The 25,252-nt window shown below is 39.9% G+C and overlaps 1 protein-coding gene across 9 annotated transcripts in view; it reads right to left on the bottom strand.

Moving 5' to 3' along the window:
- Positions 1–25,252, bottom strand: part of ELF1 (E74 like ETS transcription factor 1) — an 85,922-nt gene that overhangs the window by 31,172 nt on the left and 29,498 nt on the right. For 6 of the 9 annotated variants that reach the window (XM_014890709.2, XM_088159714.1, XM_088159715.1 and 3 more), the window contains exon 2: positions 5,436–5,745. In XM_014890709.2, the coding sequence (XP_014746195.1) occupies positions 5,436–5,507 (72 nt within the window). In that variant the 5' untranslated portion in view covers positions 5,508–5,745. Of the gene's footprint in view, positions 1–5,435; positions 5,746–16,274; positions 16,407–25,252 lie in introns of those variants that run through there. The other 3 variants (XM_088159716.1, XM_088159712.1, XM_088159713.1) reach the window with 3 other exon arrangements.

Raw genomic sequence — 25,252 nt, 5'->3', positions numbered from 1 at the left:
CAGATCGACTTGCCTGTGCTCAAGATAAGCTTTACATTCGCTTCTTCTGGAGAAGAAAAGTACTTTGGCTCAGCACTGGCCTTCTCTAAGGATTGATGCTCACACCATTGGCTTGGCCTCTGAGCGGACAAGTTGTAGAAAAATGTTTCAGAATAATAAACAAAACACAGATAAAATCAACTGATTTTCACATGTTTTCAGATCAGTTTCTCAAAGGCCTACTCACTTTGCTATGAAACCTAGTTACAAAAGCCCAAACATTCATACATTCCTAAAATATGCTTCACTACAGACCAGAATGTTTCCTGTGGTACTGAACTGTGCTGCTTCACGCAGTTCAGGAGTACTTGGTTTGATTCACATGACCAGATCTGAACTGCTCTGCAAGATTTAACTGTATTTTCACATGTCTAGAAATAACCATCATACACATACTCTGACATGATCACTGTGTCTGTCTGCAGGCAGACAAATCCCCATGACAGGGCAGTACCTCTTCACCTGAACTTGGTGCCTGAACAGCTATTCAAGGAAGCTGTTGACACATTATGCTTCCAAAAGACTGGAGATGAACAGAAAAGCATTCACTCACGGTAAGACACTTTAAATGTGCTTTTCTTTAACTAAATCACAGTTTTGAACTGGAAGGATCAGAGTATACATCACTTCTTGTGGCCTTTTATTTTAAAACTATTGCTATAACTTCTTCCAACTCATACCCTACAGTGGTACAATGTATGGACTTTCCTTCCTGGCACGGTTGTGAAAAGGAAAGATCAAATTCTAATATGCTCCTATTGAGAAAAGCATTCACACAACTGCAAACCAATATAATTTGAAATGCATTTTTGTGGAAGTGGTCATTGCTTTTTTGTACAGTATTTGCAATTGGTTATGATTTCATTAACAAGCCTTGCATTCAGTTTTAAAAGCTAATACTAATGTACACAGATGTACACAAGACTGTTGCGAGGTAATCACCTCAGTACTTCTATAACGTTCTTGATTTCACTGAAAGAGTCTGAATCCTAGTTGAGTGCCACACTAAACCTTCCTCTAGGTTTGTTGTTTTGTAAGACACAAAAATAACTGCACACATTTGGAACCACAAAAGAGCCCTTTTTTACTACAGCTCCGTTTGAATCTAGTGTGTAATGAGAATTACACACAGGTAAAGCATTAAATTCAGAACTACAAGGTAGTGGTTCAATTAAGACAAATTAACTTACCTCTCTAATAGCAAGATTACAAAATAAACAAACGTGCTTCTGTTCACCCTAGCAAAAAGGAAGAGTGCAAACTATCCCAAAGTTCTAAAAAAAAGTTCCAAATTAGCGTCAGCAATGATTTTCAAGAAATCAATACAGAGATCCATAGAAGAACAATTTGTGTACTTTTAAAACTTCTCTTACTTCTGCTGCTTCATGTTTCTCCTACAAAATACAGGTAAAATATGACACCCTAGCTCCAGCAAAGCTTTCAATTGGCTTCAACCCATCTCCCATGTCTGCTGGACACATAAAGCAACTGAGCCACTGCTAAAATCTTGCAAATCCCTATAGAGTGACCTTTAGCAATTCAGAGGAGTGCAAACTTCATACAGATGCTGAAGTCTATGCAAAGTCCCACAAGCAGGTCCCTGAAAGCATTGGTTATACTCCACAATCCTGTGAAAACTGAACCCAGTCCTCCTCCAGGGGCTAAAGGCAGCAATCTTCCTTCCTGCTCTCTAACTCTTTTAGTGTGCTTGACATACTGACAAGGTGCTTCTTTTTTTCTGTGAAAATTGTCTCATGAGCTGTCACCAACTGACAGAAGATCAAACATCATCCTGGCCACGGAAATGGAAAATAAGGAAGGGAATTTCTTCTGCTTTGGAGGTACTGTCTTCTCATACTACAAGTCTTTAAGGATGACAACTTGTCCCAGGAATAAGGCGACTAGCTTTTAACTGGTGTGGAATAAATTTTGTGCAAGTGAGTGATGGGTGGGAAGAAATACATGCAATAGATAGTAGAAGGGAAAAGCTACATGGGGGGAAAACGAGAAAGCAACCTCAGGGAAAAAACAACTGTGTTTTTAACCAAACAACAGCATTCAGACTCACAATACAGATGGCCATTTATATTAAACAAACAAGCAAACCGCCCCCAAAGGAGCAGATTAAACACCCCAAAAAACTAAACAGAACTAGGGGAAGTGACTTTAGTGACTAGAAAATAGTTTTTGTCTTCCCTCGCTGACAGTCCCTGGGCAGAAGCAGAGGCAGCTTCTCAACTTTAAAGGTGTCAGCATCTGAGAAGGGACCAAACTGCAGGGGGATGCTGCAGGCAGACACATGATGCTCGCTTTTCTGGGAAGACAACTTCATTACAGATTTCATATTTTCCTTAAAGTCTTCATAAAACTGGAAGTGGATAAGGGCGAGGAACCCCCAGCAGGAGCTGGAAATAGCAAAAAAAATGTAGACCTTCACCTTGACCAGGTGGCTTAATCATTCTGAAGCCCATGGCAGTATCAGGGAACATGGAAGAGCAGAGGTAGGCATGAGAGGATGGTGCAGAAGTCATGGTTCAACCTAAGGTCTCAGACTCCTCTTTAGCAGAAGAAAGGAAGAGAAAAACAAATGCTAGAGGTACAGAAGGGGTCTTCAGGCACAGGTTAATACAAGCATCAGAGCCACCTGAGAGAGCACAGCCCAACACAGAGCAGTCATGCTGGAAACCATGTTAGCAATATAATGGTTGTAACTTCTCCCTGGCACCATTTAAAACTTCCTACCATGGATCTAGCCACTGTGGCTGCTTTTATTCAGCTTTTAAAATTAGGAATGTCCTGATCAAATATCACATTAGTTCTAAGTCCACAAAGGACTAAATGAAAAGGCATTGAGAGGAGAAGCTGCAGATATGAAGAGAAGCAGGTTTAGGCAACGGCACTGACTTAGCCAAAGCCTGCAGAAACTCCTGCCCAGTTTTAGGTGTGCAGTCTCTCTCTGTCTCCCAACAACAACATAAAAACACAAAAAAACAAAACAAAAACACAGAAAAGAGGAAAAAAAAAGTAAACTCTCTATTTTAACCAGATCCCTGACAGGTAGCAGAACCCAGACAGGTTATCAGTAGCCTTAGCCTAAGCCACTTGTTCCTTTCTGAAAATTATAAGGATATTTTCACTTCATTTCTCCCTCACCACAGATCTACTATGTGATAAATGGACCCTCCGAGAATAACAAAAAATTAAAAAATCATTATTTTCTAAACTGCAAAGGATAAAGCTGATAAGAGCGAGCCTTTCCCATTCACATGGGCCCATGTGATTGAGCCCCTCCCATTGGCATCTGCCACTGAATGCTGAATGCTTACATTTGAAAATCGACGGTGCATAATTTATGGTTGTTTAACCAAGACAAAAAAAAATTAAACAAAATAGTCATGAATTATTACTTCCCTGAAATACTGAGCATAGTTGCCACTTAGACCCTGAACCTCTCCCCACAGCTGTTCCATGTCCCAAGACTCTTAGCACAAGAGAGCTCCAGGCAAAGCTTTAACAAGAATAAAAGTATCAAAGTTCTTAAAATGCCAGTTTGTGGGGACATTGCAAAAATAATTATCCAAAGATGAGTTAAATGATACTTTTTGTATATGATGAAGATCCAAAAAATGTTTTTGCCCAAGACAGAGCACTTACATAGCTAAAATTTTTGCAAAGTACACAAACTGTGTTATCCATCCCTAAACACAACTAATCTAAGAATTTAAAAACTTTAGAAGTAGAAATAGCTCCTGTGTAGTAATAAGCAGGTCAATCAAGTACAAGCTAGAAGCAGTCTTTCTGGGCAAACGTACTATGAACCCTCGGCTGAACTAAACCTCGTTCCAGCTCCCCAGGCCTTCTCTTCCACAACTAAGTATTTAAGATTTACCTTCAGGCAGCTAGCTAGTTGGCTACCTTCATCTTTGATATCTGAACTAAGTGAACCCAGTGATTTAAAAGCAGCTTGCATCTGACTGTAACAATGGACTCTCTGCCATGCACCCTTTATCTCCAGCCTTTCACATCTTTGGTTTCACCACCTCTAGGATTTGCTACAGAAAATCTTTTCTTAGACTTCACCTAGAGCAGAATTTAGTGGGGTTATGAGAAACATCAAGGTTGAGCTTGTTCTGAAGCTCCATTTATAAAGGTTTTACTGTCCTGTTGAGCTCTCTTCAGTATTTTTAAAAGTTTCTCAGGTGAGCATCTGAATAAATTGCAATTGTAAGAAGCAGAATGCACAGCCAAACAAAACAAAATCATATCTGCTTGCACTACCCCTCCCAGGAACCACACTGAAATAGCCCTCCCTGCCTCAATTCTCCCCTCTCCTATTGGCTTGTAAAGTAAAGCTAGCAATGAACAACCAGCAGAAGTAATAAGTAAGGGTCATTTTTGACTACGCTTGTGCAATTCCCATATCTAAATCCCCAGGCTACCACAAGCTCTGGAAAAATACAGGGAAGGAAGTTACATTACTAATTCCACCCAAAACTGAGTTAGCACTTTAGACAGACAACACTCAGTTCATTGAAATGATCGCATGACTCTGACAGCAGAAACAGGCCAGTAACCCAGCCAGACATTAGGACATACAGAAAACCAGAGACAAGATTATAAAGCCAAAAGCAGGGGTTTTTTTTAAGAGAGGAGGATAAATGCTTTTTACATTAACAAAAAAGGAACAGTTTGTCATGGCACTCAGCCTTTTAAAAAGGCTCATACATTTCTTGTTAATAAATGCAAGCTCTAATATTAACCACCAGCTATAGAGAAGCCATGTGATTTTCACAATGGGAATCCTACACTGAAGTTTCAGAACTCACAGGATGTGGTTTAAATAATCAACACCTGAGAGTTTGCTTAGGTAGAAAGACATATTTTCCCTGTAGCGTAAAAGAAACCAAATTAAATTACTTTCAAGCGTATTTCTGAATAACCAGCATGCAGCAACACAATTTAGAAACCAATCTGTAAACAGCAGTGAGCAGGTACATATTGCCCCTTCCAGTCATCTGCAGTGTAACCATTACTTCTACTCAGAATTTTATCCTAGCACACTAGAGAAGTTGAAACTATTATAAAATACCATCATTTTGGGAATTCTACATCACACAAGCATGGATTCTACTGGCACAAATCAGCAAAACAGGAAAAATATTTTTGGAGGAGGATGTCTCTGCAATACTGCAGGGTTATAACATTTCAACCAATTTCTGTTCCGCACATGCAAGTTAAGGAAGCAACAGGAAGCTTTTGAAACAGCACAAAGATCTGCTGCAACAATAATGACCTCAATATTTCCTTTTTGTGTTTTACACCACATTTTTAAGTCGTGTTTCATGTTACTTTTAGCACTGACTTGTACAAATATGGTTTCTCACACCATCCCATACCTGCTGCTCATCCTCCATGACGTTGCTGGCAAATTCAAACACAAGCTCATTCTGCTGTACAACTGCTGCCATAATAACGCATTCCCAGGTCTCAGCTCCACATACAAAGAAAAATGGCCTTGAATGTGAAAGAACAGAGAGCTTCACCGAGGTCCAGCTGGGCAGAAAGGCAGGTTCACAAAATGAATCAAGTATCAATGTTTGTTTTTCTTAGATCATCAGTGTTCCTGGGTTCTTCTCTTCCCAAAGCAAAACAAACCAAGGCAAATCCTTTTCTGAGTTGTTCTTCCCACCTTGATAGCCTTTACCACTGTGGAGGGAAAAATAAAAAAATTATCATTAAAAATGTGAGGTAGTAGCAGTGGCAATAAAACTTTCCACATATTGAAACTGTTGTATCTATGTCCAAGGAAGTCAAGACACTTTTGTGTCTCCAAGGTATTACTTTTACTGATTAATGTATGAGAATTTTCAATTCCTGAAATAGAACTGTTTCAGGAAATAAGACGTCAGTTTCAAAGTGTTTCATACTAAAAGCATGAGACTAAGGAAAAGTTATAAAAGTTAGCAAAAAGAAAATCCATATTTTCATTTGGTTCAGATATGCAGTTTTCACATTCATTTGTACCTCTCATCTTCACAGGTTATTCAGAGTAAAAATACAAAACTCAGAGCGACCTACTCAACCGTAGGATATCCCAAGTATTTCACATTTCTTCTTCATACACAGTTCAAATTTAGTAAAGTTGTTATTTTGCAAGTAAAATGCTCTTGATCTTGAACCCCCGTGTCAAAATGATGAGATCAATACATAAATTCTTTGTACAACCCAGAGAGCGCCCGCGTACCTGCATGAAGCAGATCGTCAGCTCCATGTTAAAAATGCCCTGTAAACACAGACTTATCTCTACCAGAGGCTTGCAAGCAGCCGGAAGGAAACAGCACTGACCACGTCATGGCAAATTAGAACTGTCAAAAAAACTGCATAGTACAAAGGAAAAAGATCCCCAACTACAGAATGTAAACAGCTTCAGTGAAAGAATGCATGCCCACAGCTCCCACGTTGTTACTACTCATTGGTGCCAAAGGTAAAGAACTCTTCGTATACAACTCAGGTGACCCAGACACTAACTAAAAAATCTACTGCTTCAAAATAATAACAGTAACAGGTGTCTAAAATTAGGAACCTAAGGAGTACGTTAGTGCCTAGGAATTTAAATCAATATATTTTCAAGGAAGAAAAATGTGTGGTTCCTAGTGTTTTGAGCAAAATTCTTTAAATTGTCTTTAATAAAAGCTGCTGTGACAAAAGAATAAGGGGCAGAGGTATAACATGTAGCCATCCAGAGTGAGACCCCCAGGAAAATCAACATCAGTGCCATTGGTGATGATTAGCATCTGTCTTTGTACAGGAGGTTTAACTTTGCCTTGTTTTTGCAGTAGGCTGAAACTCTAAAAAATGAAGAGCATCTTCCTCTCCTCAGTGCCAAGCAATTTAAATAGGGAGGATCATGTCAGAGACTCATACTCCCTCACTCTAGGAAATGTAGCAGCTGTTTTTCCTATATAGATTGTGGTATTCCCAAATTCCTAAGTAGTGATGGCAGAGCATTTAGGCATTTAAGTCACTAGATCCTTCCCTTCTAAGAAATTAGGAAACCCAAGATTATGCAAACACGAGAACTTCCGCAACTTCCAAAGTGTGCTCTAATTAACTGTTAAAAGATTTGTAAGAGTAGCCACAACCTTAACTACAGAATATTTGCTTTAATGAGAGTTGCATGCATGAACAGAGAAGGAAGTGCTGTAGGAATCATTTCAACCTCAGTGCCTGCCATTTTACTGGTTGACTTGAATAGTTAACAAGGCTTTCTCCATACTTCAGCAGGGTTATGGCACTAAAAGCATTACATGCAACCATATAATCCTGGGTGACTTCCCTAAATCTAATTATTTGGCCTTGCCTTTTAGAAGATGTGGATGCCATTAGGAAGTAGACACACATTGCCAGCATAGTGGGAGTAAGCACAACTTGGCCCATCCTAGACTGCTACCATCCTGTATATCAGCCTGAAAATAAAGTACATAACTATATAATATATGGTTTAATATTGCCTACAGACAGCAATTCAAGTGGGTCAATCTATGCCAACAGGGATATATCAGCTTTTTCAGAAGAGAAGACAGTGAAGAAAATTTACCGAAGTACAACTTCTATTTTGGTTCCTGCTTAGGAATAAATTCTGACTGTCCAACAAGATTAAATAATATCTTAAGTCACACCCTCTAATCACTGAAGAGCAACTTCACTGCAAAGGATCACAAGGCAAACAGGGAAATACAAGAACCTCCTCAGTTGTCCAAATAGCAACTTCTGTTTAAATGGGGGTTAAGCGAATTGCCCAGAGCCAGAATACCACAAGGGCTTATAATCATGGTCATTACACTGACTGAAGCCACTTGTATGAGCAAAGGCTATAAGTTCTTAAGACCCAGTAACTTTCTAAGGTCAATAACAATTAATAGAGTCAATGTAAAATTGGGGTAAAGGACATATTGGAGACACAGGCTACCCAATAAGCTCTTAAATATAAAGAAAACTGGAGGTCAAGCTACTCTAAAAATTTTAAAAGTTCCCCACGTGCACTTGGAACTGACATTTTCTTCCATCAGTGCCAGGTTATTCATTGTTCTGTAAAACATTAATATTTTAAAGTAGATACTACCAAAATACCAAAATGTACACTAAATGCATAAGATCCAAAAGCTGTGGCAGTAAACTTAGTAAAAGCCATAAATATTTTCTTACTTTTTATTTTAAAAAAGAAACAACAAAACTCTCATTGCAAAACTAATTATTCTGATTTAATATCATTTAAGAGACTGCAGCAGCATAATGTATTTGATCCACATAAACACTACGTAAACCAGTCACACTTTATGCTAACATGAAACTCCTAATCATCTGATACCAGTGTAGGAATGGTCAGTCAAAAGCTGTTTTATGAATTCTGCACTGTGGTGATGCAGTGATGTGAGATTGTTCCTTCACCCCTACACCCCGTCCCCAAAACAACCAAGGCTCTACAGATAAAGTCAAGTGATGCATTCTTTTTCAAAAAAAATCTAATCACAACATTAGTACCAAATCCAAAGACAAGTGAGTGAACAGGCTTTAGCGAGCTTTTATATCTATATCTATCTTATAAAGATATATATATTTATATCTGTCTTATAAAGGTTAAGGACTCAGACTATTACTGTTTGCAGGATATTTTTCATTACTTCTGTTGCATTGTATAGTAATAGCAAATGATGTATTGGGCAACAACAGCACAGCAGAACAATGCAGAAGTGCTTTCCTTTAATCCATATTACTTTCTCTGCCATATAGAAAACAAGAGCAGCTTTTCACAGAAGCCAGCAGAATTCTAAACCAGCTATATTTTCCTTCACATCTATTTTTATAAACTGTGCTTTCATTATTCCAACTATCACAGGGTCCTGCTGTCTATAGGCTAACACAAACACGACTATTGTTTTTGCTATGTAATGCCCTGCTTGATTTTACATACATCTGCGAGTAAAAAATACGCTATTTGCAAACAGCATAAAATGTGTAAATTCTATTCACATCCACAGTAAGCCTGACTACATACAAATAATCCTAGAAGAATGGGAACCCCATATATATTATCATAAAATTTACATCAAATTTTGAGAACTACAGAGGAAGTAAGGTTTTGCTTTCATTTTTACTAATTGTTGTACAAATATATTATAAAAAGCAGCATTAAGATACAACAATATAAACAAACATCTTAATTTTGCTTAATCCTTGAAACTGAACTCAAATTATTTCAATCCCTCTGGAAACTCCTTTCATTCACTGATTCCAACATCTAGAAACAAGCCCCTCAATCAATCTAAGCCTTAGTACATGCTACTCTGGTATCCCAAAAGATGCAGTGTAGGATTCTGTCCAGGACATCAGCTGGATATCGTAACTTTTTCCCCAACACCCTTCACCATTTACACACTCCAGTTAGTACTAGGTCGCTGAGACTAACTGAGCCAATTCAACAAAGCTTCTCAGAAATACCTCCAGAATCAGCATTTTTGGTCCCAGTTGTGAAGCTGCAATATTGCAACTAGGCTCCATGTTGGAATCCACAAATTCTCCTTCAAATCCTGATAATATGAGCCAGTATAGGCCACACTACCTCATCATTCAAGCACTGTAATGCAGAACACCAAAATAAGATAATTGCACCGCACTGGAGCAGGTGTAGCAGGCATCAAAATACCAGGCAGAAACCCAAAAATTTGCTGAAGGTCAGCTATGAGCTTAGAAGACTCAAGTCTTGGTATTGAGAGCATCCCAGATGAGCTGAAAGATCCCTCCAGCAAGCTACTGGATCCAGTCCCATTTAGGATTACTAAAGATGACTGTAATCATCCTACACTGCCTTTCTCAAGAAATTAATTAGATCATTCATATATTTAAAATAAGAACCAGCTTAGCTGCTTTAAGATTCAAGTGCAGATCTGAATTTTGAGTTACTGATGAAACAGCTCCACTCATTCAACACAGGGACAAATCGCTTGAGACTGGAATTTCCCACTGATTTCCTAACACAGTCTGCAGCATTAGCACTAGCCTAGAAATGTCGAAGTTGTAACTTAACAGAAAGGCAAAGCCAAACCCCCCCTTCTCTACACCATCTTGGATACAGGGAAAAGAGAGACTGAATGAAAGGAAAGGGAAGATTAAAGAGATCACTTGGAAATCTGAACAGGACTGAAAACCATCTCAGGTGAGGTCAAACACATGGATGGTAACCACACCATTTCACTCCAATGTCTAATTCCATTATACCAGTGGAGATAAGGACCTAAGTTCACCTTCTGAAGAGTGACATCCCTTTAAGATAATGAACAAGTATTGTCACAGAGTCTCCTTAAGAAGGAGGGCTAAGCTGAATGATATTGTAGTTCTCTTAATGCATGAATCCCAGACCAACAATTATCTTTATACACAGTCCACACCAAGCATAAATGTTAACAGTTTAGTATTCTGGGGCATTCCTCATGGATTAATTTATACTATTCAGTAATATTACAAGTTTGCACAGGACAAGGGATTTGAAACATGTCGTTAGAACCAGGGCATCTGCATTGATGAAATGACAAGAACAAATTAATATATGTCACTTGGCACAAAAAGTTTCTAAAGGTTCAGTATTTCAACTGCTCACACAAATTAAAGGAGATAGAAAAAAACATAGTTAAAAGGGTAGTACTGAGGAAGGAAAGAAACAACATAAGGAGCAAACTCAAGTCTTCTGAGAGCATCCATGCTGCCTAGGGCAAACTGTGCAAAGGGCAGCTGACATAATAAAAGCCAACAGAGTGACCTTTGCTGAGCTTTCATTAAGGACAAAGAAATCATTAGTATCAATAAATGCCTGTTTTGCAGCCCATCTGGAAACCACAGGCTCTCAATGCATATACAGCAAGGAGGACAGAGAGTAAGAGGGTTTATCTGTTATATATAAACAGGAATAAAACCCCAAAACTGACACAAAATCCAGTCAATATCAAAGAAATTAAATGAACTCACTTGACATAAAAAGAGATGTTTACTTCAAAGAGAGCAAAAAACACAAACACAAGCAACAAGCTCTTTGTCATCACAACAAAACCCCCCACATTTTCATCCAGTTTTTGTAACTATCTCTTTTAGCCTGAATATTTAATCTGAGGCAAGATTCTTTTCCAGACTGTTAACAGTAATGGCTCCAGCACTGTTTACAGACTCCCCCACCCCTGAAAACTCTTTTCTTCCAATCTCCCGCGTTCCCTCATATTTTTAAGTCCCTTTTATTCAGCACATTTCTGTAACACAGCTGTTGTACACAAACCCAGCAACCTGGCAGAGCACTGCTGGGAAAGCTGAAAAAAATTAAAGGTTGGTTGAGGCTTTGTTCCTCTGTATCCTCTCCTGCCAGCACACTCAATGTGTCAAGACAGTCTCAAATCAGCATAGGTGTGTAGATGTAGAGCACTGTAAGTAATTGCTTTATGCTACAGCAACAAAAGATCAGCCTACCACCAACAGGCCAGGCTTAAAGAGCAACTTAAAAGATATTGATATGAGACAGGCTCTCCCCAGCTTTACTGAAGCTCCTGAGCTCCAAAAAAAAAGTAATTGAGCATCTGTTAAGAGCAAGCCTCCCTAATTTGATCAGGCAAGGAAAGGCTAGGCTGAGTTGTAGTCACCTCTCTGCAATGTTTGCTCTAGCAAAGTAGTGCCAACTCAATAGGAAAAGTTAGTATACCTAAAGCAAAAGAGCAAGGACACTCCAGGGGGAATAATGGGTCCAAATCCAGTCTCCTGCTTCCCCACTCCCCAGGCATGAAAATAACTGAATTTTGCATTTTCATAGACTGACTGCATAGTATAAGAAGAGATTAAAGAGATGGGACATGACCCATCCCCCATGATGCGACAACTCCATCCCACCTCTCCTCCCCAAATCATGTGAGAGATTGGACCTCTTTTCCTCCTTGCCTGCCATTTTCCAAGTCTCCTTCCATCCCAATCAAAACTGTTTAGTGGATTCAAGCATCATTTTGCAGCTGTCCGACCTTCGGCACATTAGACATTGAAAAGAGAAGAGTAGGGTAAATTTTTAGAAGTGATTAAGCCATCACCTGGCTACTCATACAGCTTTGAAACTTTTCAGATTGAATTTGGGTTACTGAAGCCTCAGGTCACAGATATATCACTTATTTCAGCTACAGTTAGATAAAATTCACATAATGATGCTTCACTGCATAGTCCCTACTCTACCTGCCTGCACGGACACATGGACTCAGGCACACACTCATCAGCTGCAGACATGAACATACTTGACATCCATGTGCACATGCATCACATATACACCAAAGCATATGTATGAAATGTGTGCCCTTCTACTGACTTGACTTTTAACTTCTGGTGCAGCTGTTGCTGTTTTGCGTGCCAAAGATTAAAAAAAAATCCCACAATCTCACACATCTCTATACAACAAGGGGATATGCGAAAGTCCTTCTCTGCTTCCAGTTCAGTCATCTCTACCCACTGCTGCTCATCAATATCCCAGTAAATACAAATATTTAGTTTGATCTTCCCCCCATCTACCGAAAGCCAAACAAACAAGATTAACTGTTCCCCCCCACCCCCGTAAAAAAAAAGGACACCTAAAAGGACAGTGTACCCCCAGGCAGTGCATGAGGACAGGATACAGTATGCCAAGCCTGCAAGAATTCCACAGTCTGTCTACCAGCCAGGGAATGGAGCAGCATCAACATCTCAGGGCAGAATGAACATCTTGGTCTTGGAAAGCCAACATCTGTGCATAGGCATTGTCAAAAAGGAGAGAGAGGTGTAAGTCAGGCCTTCACCACCTGAAAAATGCTGGCTACAAGCACACTGTCACACCGAGCTCCCTGGCAACCAACAGCATGACTGCCCATCTTTCTAAGAATCCTTTGTAAGACCATCTAAAGGTCTCTAATCCTGAAAAAACCATCAGGTTTCCTTATGGGGAATGTTTCTGAAAGCATGGTCATGCTCAGCAATGTAATATGGATCCAAGGACCAGCTGAAAACATTCATAGCAAAGACCTACTTCTCCTCTTGCTTCTGTATAATGGTACACAAACATGCTAATGTCCAGTAAATGCAAAGGCTGGGAAATGTGGCTTGCTGGTCCAAAACTCTGGGCAGTCAGGAGTCTGCTCCTTGATTCTGCCTTTTGTAGTTAACTCATCACTATTGGTAAAAAAAAAAAAAAAAAAAAAATCAAGTTATCATATTTCCCAGCTAATAAAATGAGAACAAGGAGACATTCAATTTAGTCAAGAAGCAACTAGTTTTGAAAGGATGAAAAGAAAGCAATTAAAAATGCATCAGCCTAGATGTACTTGCTCAAACTCCTTGATACAGACATGACAGAAGTCAAAAGCTTAGGAAAATTGTAAAATGTTTTAAAAACAGCTCAATGTAATTAGACCAAACCAGCTCCATTACATAAGGATTTCTTTTTAAACAACAGAAAAGAGCTGTCTTAACACATGACAGACCTTCAGTAATGCAGATTGCAATCACATATCTCTAAATGCACGATTTTGCTGTCATTTTATTCCTGTTAACTGCACACTTTTGGATTTACATATTGTCCACCAGGAAAATAGTAATATATTAAACACTGCAAAACCAGAATAGATGGACTACAAGTTGGATATGACACTGTAAATGTCCACTTAGTCTAGCTCATCAAATGGTAAGTGATACTAATTACAGAGAGAAAGAAAAACAAAAGATCTCTCATTACTTCCTCTCCTACAACAATTAGTATATGCTATTTTATCCAATAGTAAATTTGAAGAGTCAGGACTGCTTTTATGTCTTGTAATAAGACAACCAAATTACCAGCATTAATAAGTAACACTAGTGACAAATATATCTTACTATTTTTTAAGCTGCAAAAAAATCTCAAAAAGCTGTTAAAAAAAAAAAAAGATAGCAAGAAAACAGTAAATTGATGAAATCCCAAATCCAGTTCAGAAATTTTTGCAAACCAAACGTATTATACCAGTGACACAAAATAAATGTTTTAAAGGGCACCTTTAAGTGGTTTCTGGCATTTAATAGCATCTTTTATGGAGCATTAAGACCACAAGTCTATAAGCATCTATAACAATAGAGCTGCAGATAAATCAAATCTCACTGATTTCCAAGGGAAAGATCCCAATACAGAAAGAGCTGAAGGGCTGAGCTTCAAGACAGCTAAAACAGGATATGAGGAAACCTGTAAAAGAGGGGTGGAGGGGGGAAGAACTGTTTGACCCTGAAAGATTTTGCTCTTTTGATTAACACATACACACAGGAAAATGAAGTAGTGGCAGTGGGAGGAAGAAAGATCAGAGAAACTAAATATAATTGCTTTGGAAGGGTGCCAAACTTCACAAATTACCAGTTGCCAGTCTGCACCCAATACTGACATAAAACTGTCAGTCGTTCTCAAAAAGCTATTTTGCCCATAAACTAGTAACACAGTCATTATTTTTAAATTACCTGCAGGTAAAAGTTAAGTTTACCAAAGAAAAATGGATGACCAAAACCAATAACTCAGTAACTTTTTTTTAGCTGCACTATAAATGAGCAATCTATATATATATATATATAAAAGAGGAAAACAAAAAAAAGACGCCAGCAGAGATCAAGTTCAAGTTAAAAGTTTCTTATTCCAGGCAATCTCTTCCAGCCAAGCATCAGTAATTCTAGATCAGGGAGTTAAATTCCCACAGGACTTTTTCAGCATTCTGCCAAAGTTGCTACAGGACCCAGCTCAGTAAAAGCCCCATTAAAACTTCTGCAACACAGATTTTTAGCATTTTATGAATTTCGTTTTGCAATTAATTTTTTAAAAAACTCTTCTAACTGAACTGTAAAGTGCAACAAACAAAATATTTTAATAAGTTCAAAATTACTCTCTGACATAGCCATAGAAGTGCTGTGTGATTTGCATTTCTATGTTTGAGTACCTGAGCAGTTTCAGAAATCTGAATCTAATGGATGTGCACTAGCTAGAAAGGGGCACAAACTAATCCACACAGAACCCACTGAGGCCTCCCTTTTCCCAAACTCACAGACCTGGACTTCAAGCCTCAGCTTGGTACTTTGCTCTTGTCAGTGATGATTATGTTCAAGGTTGCATTTGGAAAGTGCCAGGTTGAAAAATATAAAGGGTCTTACCTCGGCAGTGTCTTTAAAAATCTGTAAGAATACAGAGCAGATTAGGCCATGTTTCTGTTGTTTGCCTCTCATTTGCTGTCAGCTGTCAGCAAAATGAACAGTCAAAAGCCTCTGGAGCAGGCTGGTATTAGTCACTAGACTTGAATTTCCAGTTCTTTTACATTGCTGTCTATTTTCCTCCATTAGGTTAGCCTGTCCTACCCTGGTATCAGATTACACGGAGCCAACATTTATAGCACCTTGCAAAACAGTCGAACATATCACATACCTAAGTCTGCCTATACCTGTTGCCCTCAATACTTAACCCTTTCTACCAACAGGAGAAACGTTTACTCTAGACTGTATCACCTACAAAACATTTGCAGCAGAGGAGTCATTTTTCCTCTTACCTCACAGCTACAGGATGGAGTGAGATTTCATTTTAGGAGCTCTGAAAACAGGCAGACTACACTAAGAACTGAGGCTCCAAGATGCCCACAAAAACAAACCTGCACCTGCAGACCCTACCTCCAACGAGAACCCTGGTCTGAAAGCACTTGCCACTTATCTCAGCAGGTCTGAGAAACCCCAATTCCCATTCTGGGTTCAAGATCATGTAATTGCACTGATTCCTTGCCTCCCCTCAGACCCTGCTGCTACAGCAGGAGGCAGGCAGGCGTGTTCTCAGCACGTAACTGGAATGGCGCAAGGAGATGGTGCTTCCAGCCCACGGCTCTCCCAGCAGCACTGGCTTCCTTCTGCACAGCCAGAATGCAGTGCTGCCCCTGGCTTGGCTGTTCCACCACGTCCCCAATGGCTTTTAGCCCAACTTCCCTTTCTGGTAGGTGTCCTGCTAACCCTATTTCCACAGACTAGGGGAATTTACCAAAATTTAGACAGTGGCAAGTCAAACCCTGCAATACTGAAACAAAAAGAGCAACGATTTTCCTCTTTACACAAGATGCATGGCCATCCCATGACCATCAGCTGCAGTGGTAGCGCTTCAGAGGACTACACAAAATATTTTATGTGTTCTTGTATGACAGGTACCTTACCTTTCTTACATGTTCATCATGCATCTTTGACTTAAACAGAGTTTTAACAAATGAATATGTATATTCTTACAACTCATCCAGCGTTGCTCAGGCATCCTCCTTCTTAGGACCAGTGATCCACTTTGTTAAAGCTGAGAATATAGGGTGATACACTATTACACTCTTACAAGCAAGCTAACTCAAGAGAGCAGAGATGAAACACACAAGAAGAACTTTAATTACATGCTGCTTTAACTTAAATCTTTATTTAAATAACTTTTATTCCTTCAGTTAAGAATCGCAGACCAAATCAATGCAAAGCAAAAAATAAATGGCTAAGAGGGCTTGTAATGAGAAACGGTACAGCCCATACCACAAAGCACTGCAACTAACACTTATCTAGAAGCTGCTCTAACTCAGCACTAGACAAGCATTTTGGTCTTCAAGAGATTCTACTCTTAAAAAACAAATTTAAAAAAATTTAAAAGAACACTCTTATTTATATTTAAGTTAGCACTGTGGCTAACAACGACACGTGAGAAAAATACAGATACATATTTCAGTCTTATTTATAAAGCTTATCAGTTTAAACACGTTTTTGCAAACCATGCCAGAAGCTTTTTAAATTATTTGCCACAAAGATCCTCATTTAACTTTACCCATAAATATAAGAAATTAAGTACTCAATCACACATTTCCAATGGCTATACCACAGGAATTAATCAGTGAGAACTTTTGCACCAGGCAAGAAGTCACCTGTTTTCTCTAATTTGTAACCAGTCAGAGCACCTATAGAGTGCCCTAACACACACCTTTCCTAAGCATCCTCTAAGGTGTATTTTGTCACCCATTCAGTCACAACAATTGAGACTACTTTTCAGAAGTTTTTTCTGAAATAGTTTGATGAGTGAACTAAGGCAAGTAGTATTGTGAACTTTTTGGTTTTAGGGGCTTGGAGAGTCCAACGCTATTCCTAACACAGGCAGGGATTTACTCACGAGGTTGGGACGAGAGAGACAAATCTCAATCAGCAAATCTCTTGGAAAAATTAAGGCACATCCGCTACTGTCAAAATCACAAAGCTGATACTTGCACTGAGCTTTCATATAGATTCAAAAAACCCCAAAAAGCAACAAAAATGCCCAACCCAAGAAAAGGTAACACCATCTCCTAACATCTCCCAAGAAGAATTACTTAATTCAAAAATCTGTAGAAATGGCAATGAAAGGTAATTTAAGAAGAGGTGCAAAGTTCCAAACCATACCTACAATCAGGCAGACAGATAAGGAACAGCTGCACACAGGAAAGTCAGAGCCGTCAGCCAGATTTCTGAACTCCCTCCCATTAACCTCCAGGTCTGATGAGTCTTTTTCACCGTTTGTCTTTTCTAATATAATTGTCTGGAGTTCTTTAGCACAAGAGCATTCAACTTAATTTTTGGCCTAAACGGGTTTTTTACTGTAGTTCAGACAGCATTTATGTAGGCCAGGGTAGACCTGGTCTCTCAAACAAGACACCAAAACAAACCATATTTTTAAGTGAATCTCCCAAGGCAAGACATTTGTTACTCCTTTCCGAGGTGAAATCTCTTGTCTGGATTTTAGTGTAGCATAATTTACAGATCACTATAGCTGCAACTCACATCATCCAAAGCCCAACAAAAAAAAATTACTGAAAACTATAGACTGAGGGACATAAGCTTTTAAATTCGTGGGTAGAAGGGTGAAGGCTAATTTGGGTTGGAAGGCTGTAACTGTGTATTTTCCCTCAGCATGGGTCACAGCTCTGAGTTGGGACATGTTTTCTGCATGGGCAATTCGTAGCGGCATCACAGCTCACCAAAGAGAAAGACAAGAAGGAACAAAATACTCCAGATATTCTCAAGTAAAAAACAATAGGTAAGATCTGCACCATGCAGGAAAGGGAGCAAAATCACCTGCTGACGAGTTTGCTCTGAACTCTAGGAATACTTTCAAAACATTAGCTTAAAACTGAACTTGAGATTGCATACAACTTTCAGAAAGTACCAACACGCACAGAGCACTGAGACATGAAGGGAGGGACATGGCCTTGGTTAGAAAATGTGAGTATTCCATAGCCAGAGGGACTTCAAAAAACAAAACAAAGGAAAAAAAAAAAACCAAACCAGCAAAACCCAGACCTTAGGCTCTTGCTGTAACTTGTTTGGTACACAAACCACTTTGTTACTAGACAGCCAACTACTTATGGGTGTGGAGCACATAGCACAAAGAGTTCTATGTGCAGGTTATACCAATAATCTTATCCAGTGTAGACACACTGAGTATCTCCCCATTGCACACGGAAAAAAGCAATACAATTCATTTATCTCTAAACCTTCAAGAGATGACTCCTTCATCCCTGCAGAGAAGCTGCAAGTTTGAGGTTTTTATCTCCAGTCTTGGTCATCATCTTTCCTTCTTTCTCCCTACTAGTATCTTCAGCATTACTCACTTGATGTGCTTTAAGAATAACATTTTGACAAGAAAATGCTTCTACACTGTTCTTATTTCCCTCTCGCAAATGCTTGTCTCATTTCAGCCAGCTTTTCAAAAGGTAATCTTTACCTTTCAAGTTCCAAGTCAGAAATTCACTGAACTGTGCTGTTTTCACAGAGTCACACTGTGAGCTCCCAGGACAGCAGAGCAAAGGGGCAGAACCACATCCCTCACCCTGCTGGCCACACTGCTTTCGATGCAGCCCAGGATGCAGATGGCTTTCAGGGCTGCAAGAGCATGTTGTTGGGTCGGTCGTGTCCAGCTTTTCATCCACCAGTCCTTGGACTTGGGGTATGATGGTGTCTTTGCTTCTGAATCCTGCACAGTAAGAGTCCTGAACAAAATGTATTTTTAAAAACAATTCCCTTCACCTATTTGTTCAGTATTGCCCTTCCCCAAAAGCTGCTGCTGAGTTAAATCAATGAGGTGCTGAGGGCTGCCTAAATTGGAGAAGCAGTATTAACAGTATGAAGAGTACAGACATTTCTGCTGTACTGAACATTTATCCAGGACATAACATTTTACAGACCCAAGTAATTTAGATGTCTGCAGAAAAAAAATCTTAGTTAAAGAATCAAACAGAGAATATCTAAAATCATGCCTTTAAAAAACTTTTCAAGGTGAGAAGGTTGTAGTGGAGAAAAACATTCACTTAAGACATAATTAAAAGTTAGCTTTTTGTGCTTTAAAGCTCTCAATTTTAATGCACTCTGAAATGCAATATATTCATTCAGATTATTCTAAAAATGCATATATTTCATGATGTTTAGCATAATTACAATAACAAATACATTAACTTGCAGCTATGCAGAATAAGATAGAAACTAATATTCCCATGCCATTTGTACATTTTTCTTTTTACAGATCAGTGTAGCCTAAATTCATGTTCTAAAGTATTTGCATGGGGTGGCATTAAGAAGGGAGACTATTAGTCTGGGGAATTTCAAACTATTGAACTTGGCTATTAAGAGAATATAAATTATCTTCTGATTTGTTGTTAGACTAACAATTCCCACCATGGAGTTTCAAAGAGTGACAAAGCACAACTTAAAGACCAACAAGATTAAAATAAAAAAGCAAAAAGATTTTTCTTAAGAGTGTTATGGAAAAGGAACATGGTCTGCAAAGGTCCCTCCAGGGAAGGCAGTGTCTGGACATGCCAGTATTTCTCATTTCGTAATGTCTGGGGAAGTGTACACTGAAGCCTAAGTCACTCTCATATGAGCACACACCTGCTCCTGGGAGACACTGAAATTCACTGCTAATAAAATGAACTTGACATAGAATTTATGAGTGTTGCATGAAAACACCTACAGAATCAGTGTATTCTGGAAACTTTCAGAGCTCCCACAAACCAGGAGTAGAGAACTTCAAGCCTCACTTCTTCCTCATTTCATCATTCAAGTTCCCATGTCTTTTGCAGAACTAAATAAGACATCAGAGGTGGCTGCTGCGCATGTGCCTGTGCCATCCAGCTGCAGCCCCTACAACTGGGCTCTCTGTGAGCTAACCTGACTCCCCAGCTGTGGGGGGAAGCAAGGCAGCAGGCAGGGCTGGAGGGGGAACCACATCACCTGAGGAAAATACAAAATCACCCCATCACCTTGTGATGAGTTGTGTGCCCAACTTGGCCTCATTCTGCAAAAGGAAGCAGCACAATCTCACCGCAGCCAGTGGCTCACAAACCTAGAGACCTATTTCTGACTCCCCTTGGCTCTGCAGAGAGTAATACATATATTTCAGCATGCACTTGCCTCCTCTCCCAGGCATTGTCTGAGTGGGGTTGTTGTACAAGTCCACTCATGCTTCCCAAAAGAGAAACCCTTACAGTGCCATACACAGAAGAGGAATTGAGGAGACACATTTCTCGTACATCAGCTTTTCCCCACTTTAACCCACAAGGATAAGATTGTTCCTACCTTTCCTTCATTCTAAGAACTTCTAACGCTTCCATCAGAAAGGACTGAGATTGCTGTAAGTTTTCCATATAATGGAAATACAATGGGAGCAAAGGTAGGTTGCATCTCCTGAAGATGAAAGGTCCTTCCTTAGGTCACATCTGACTTTGCTAAATTATCAGGAGTTGATGTAGGCCCCAATGCAGAGAACCAGAAAATGGTTTGGATTGGAAAGGACCTTTAAACATCATTGAAGTCCAATCCCACTGCCAGAAGCAGGGACATCTGTCACTAGATCACATTACTCATGGCGCCATCCAACCTAAGCTTGAACACTTACAGAGTTAGGGCATCCACAACCTCTCCGCACAATTTGTGCCCATGCCTCTCCACTCTCACTGTCAAAAATGTCTTCCTTATGTCCAATCTAAATCTATGCTCTTTCAGTCAAAAACAATTGTCCCTTTTCCTGGCACTACAGGACTTGGTAAAACATCTCTATCCTTCTTCTAAGTCCCATCTATACACTGAAAGGCTGCAACAAGATCTCCCTAGAGTCTTCTCTTTTCTGGGCTGAATAACTCTCTTAGACTTTCTTCACAGGACAGCTGTTCCAACCCTCTGATAATTTTCATTTAGGTCTCTGGGAAAACAAACATTCCAGCTTTTCTTGCAGCACCACAGCCTCATCACGCAAGAAGCTCCTCAGCAGACATAATCTCTGTTATGAAAACCCACAAATTATCATAGGAACCAGAGGCAGAATGCTTTTTATGCATCACTTCTAACCTACCCTTTCCTCTTCTGGTACAACATTCAACTCATACAGAGTCAAGAGGAAAAACAAAAAAAAGAAAAAAGACAAAATAACAACGCACCCTACACCACAAAATAAACAAAACCCAAACAAACAAAAAAGCAAAAACAAAAAAGCTCAACAAAACAAACAAAAAACTATACAAAACCCACCACCTAAAGAACTAAAAAATCTAACCAAACAAAAAAAGCACCAAAAAAAGCACCAAAAAAAGAAAGCAAAAGAAGAAAGCACAAGGATAAGCTGAGTGGTAGATAGAAGATTAACTAGTACAATAAACAAGGTAATGCAGAGACGGGCTGCTTTACATAGTTTCTAATCCATCCTTTAATTTAACCTCCACTCTCTTTTTTTCATTTCTGTTGTCCAACATTTCATCTGCTTCTGTGAAGTCTCAGTGGCTTGCTGTGACCATAGATACAATGAAATAATATCAGAACCATGTGGGGGTGGCTAAAAACCCCCAAATCTATGCCTTTTTTTAAGATGCCATACACTTCAAGCGGTTTTGTGGAGGTTTTACTATGTGTTCCCCTCAGGGCTTGTGCCCTGTCTGTACCTTTCCTTTCTCAAACATGACAGTACTGAGAACAACAGTGCTCAAAAACGGAAAGGGAGAAAGGCCAGCAGAATCATCCTATCGCTGTGAAAGGCTTCCAGTGCAGCTATGTTAAAAATGTGAGAGCTGGTGCCTTTCACAGAGGCAAAATGCCGAGTTTTGCCCTTGTGGTGCTGGCTCCTGGCCCTGCAGAAACCCAAGGGACCAGGAGCTCAGAGCAGTGCCTGCCTTGGTGAGAGCAGCTCTTCTGTGTATGCAAAACCTCTCATGTAGGCTGCGATGCAGAGCACCCCATAGCCCAATACAAGGCAGGAGAAAAAAACCTAAACCAACAGCAACAAAAAAAAACCCCAAACCCCTCATCCATCCAATATCACTGCCCATACAACCTTTCTACTGTTCCCCACCCTGAGCAATGTGCCCCTCAGGCTGAGACCCTCTACTTTAAAGAGCATATAGGACAGCAACATTTTATCACATGGCAAAGACATCCCTACTTAATACTGGCTAGTCAACAAACATATAGTTTAAGAGAAAAAAACAATATTCTGGGTGCTGTGCTGTCGCATGAGGAAGAAAAGATCACCAAATGAGACAAAAAGGCTGAAATGTATGCACAGTTTCAGTTCTGAAATAATTTTGACATGCAGAGTACTCGGTTCTCTAAAATTTGATGCTGGGGTAGATTCTACTAGAGTTCTATTTTCAGTAAATTAATTATGTTGCAATGACATACATATCTTCAGAAATCATGCAACCCACAATAAAAAATTACATCATTTACAATAGAAGACTTTATGTGCTTTTTCTGTGCACTTCTAAAAAGCTGTTTAACTGAAAGCCAGAGCTGTCTCAAAAGCGTATTGAGATGAAAAAATTAATAATTAAAAAGAAAAAAAACAAAACAAACACTCCAAAGATCGCAGATTTTACAATAAAAACTGGTCAAGTAACGTGGCAATTACCCGCCCAGCAAGACATTTGTGAAATTGCACGATTTGTGGCCCAACCTGCCCATTCTTCTGAAGGATTTAAAACCTGCCACACTGGTGGCTGTGGAGAATGAAACATTGGACCTCAACTCTCACTTCGTTGGGATAACTCCCATAGTTACTCTCTTACAATTCACGCTTCAGGAGTTCAAGTCATGCTTTCTGTTGAACTAAATAAACCCTTCTTTCCTCTCAGGTGTCCAAAGAAGGGGCTCGGAGGGAGGGCAAGGCCGCAGGCAGGCGCACGGGGAGCGCGGCACGGAGCATGGCGTGGAGAAGACAGTTGGTGACACAATGGCTGCCCGGGACAGGCGGCGGTGGCGTTGCCATCTCTGGCGCATCTGCTTCGCTGCTCGTGGTTTAACCGACAGGAAGCGCAGCCCAAGACAGCCGGGCCCAGCCGCCAGCGCTTCCTGCCCGCACGGCCAGGTCTGTCCCCTGCGCGGGCCGGGGCCGCCCGCCAGGAACACAGACTCTGTGAACACCTTCTGAAGAAAACAGAAAGGAAGGAAAAAAATGAAGCAAATTAGGCCCACATGCATAAAGCCAGCCAGATGGATGGATAAAGAAGCAAACAGGTCAAGCGTATTGAAATGCAGCCCCAGAAGGCCACCAAAGCAGTGTGCAAAACACTGGTGGCACATTCTCATCTAACAGGGCCCGGCACAACAGGCAGGCCAGCTGTCTGGTCTTCCTCAACCAGGCTTGTACACCACCAAGAAACCAAGTCACTTTATTTAACAGATGAAATATTTTAAGATCCTTTCTGAAATCTTCAGATACGAACCACAACCAGTAGCAACCAAATACAGTACCAGCCTTTCTACGACCACCCTGTCCTAGAAATGAGGACAGGTTAACGATCTGCAGGGCTTTTCCAACACTAATACGTAGAGCAACACACCTATTAGTCTACTGCAAAATTGAAACCCTGAAGAAGTATTTGGTACCCACATGGTGAGCACAAAAATCAACTGCTAGACAAAGCAGAACTTCAGTGGAAAGCAGAAATTCCAGCACAGCTATAACTTCTATAGTATCTGTATGTGAAGCAATACGCTATACTCAGCCCCTATGTAAGCTGCTCAGTCTTACATTTCCTCATAATATCATCTGTCAGAAAACATCATCTCCTTAGTTGGCCCAAAAGCTGTATTTGCAGGTCAGATGAGAAATTTTTAAGATGGCCTCGTATTCTTCCTCCATCAATGGCCAACGGATGCTATAAAACGGAGGAAAACCAATTTTGTGCTGGTATCTGCAGAGTTGCCAATTAAAGCAACAGAAGATATGTCAGTAATGTAACTAAGTTGGGAATTGTATCAACCAGTAGATATTTAGTTGATTTAACACTACCATGTACTGCTGTAGTATAGGAGAAATTTTCTGCATAAACTTAAAAGCAGGACACATCTTCATTGGATTTCAAGGAGTATCTGACACATTTTACTCTTCACAGAACCAAGGTGCTCCATCCTAAGATGGTCTCCATCCCCATCCCAAAACAGTTCAGAATAAACACACCTTCATTTGGTGACTGACACTCAGTAGAACAGCCACCTCAGAGATTTGCAGCTCCCCAAAAATGAACAGGGTCCAAATTCTCCTCATTTCTAACATAGAAACATATTCCTCAATTAGGTTCTTCTGATAGAGCATATTTTATCCCTGGCTTTCATGCACTCCCACATGAGCTCTGTGGCCACCCGGGTTATTCCACAGAACCACAGCTGTCTTAAAAGACAAGACTACATCACTCCATGTCACTGAACCACTTCATGCCTTGGAAATCAGAATGAAAACCCTAAACTAGGACCCATCAGACACTAAGAGCACATTTGCTTCGGCAGCATTTCTGACATCCACTTAAGACATATGTCCCACCCTTGACAATACTCAAGTAATCCTAAGCAGCCAACAACTTAAAAAAAAGAAAAAAAGAAAAAAAAAAAAAAGGTTGCTCAAAAGCCTTTCTGAACAAAAAAGCCTTGCAGCATGAACTGAACCTTACTAAATTTTGCTGGACTGGCAAAAGGAGAACTGAAAAAACAAAAAAGTATTTTCCATCTCAGATTCCAACAATACTATGTAGCCAACAGCATTTTGCAGATTTGCTTCTTAGTTTGTAAGTCACGTTGGTCATATCTTGCAACATGTACTGGCAGGATTCAATGTTTTCCTAAGAAAACTGGGGTGGCAGATGCTGACACTGGTCCA

This window comes from Sturnus vulgaris, chromosome 2, assembly GCF_052056855.1.
Source record: "Sturnus vulgaris isolate bStuVul1 chromosome 2, bStuVul1.hap1, whole genome shotgun sequence".
Taxonomy (NCBI): domain Eukaryota; kingdom Metazoa; phylum Chordata; class Aves; order Passeriformes; family Sturnidae; genus Sturnus; species Sturnus vulgaris.
The sequence above is the reverse complement of the archived record's forward strand: the minus strand, read 5'-3'. Positions and strand labels throughout refer to the sequence as shown.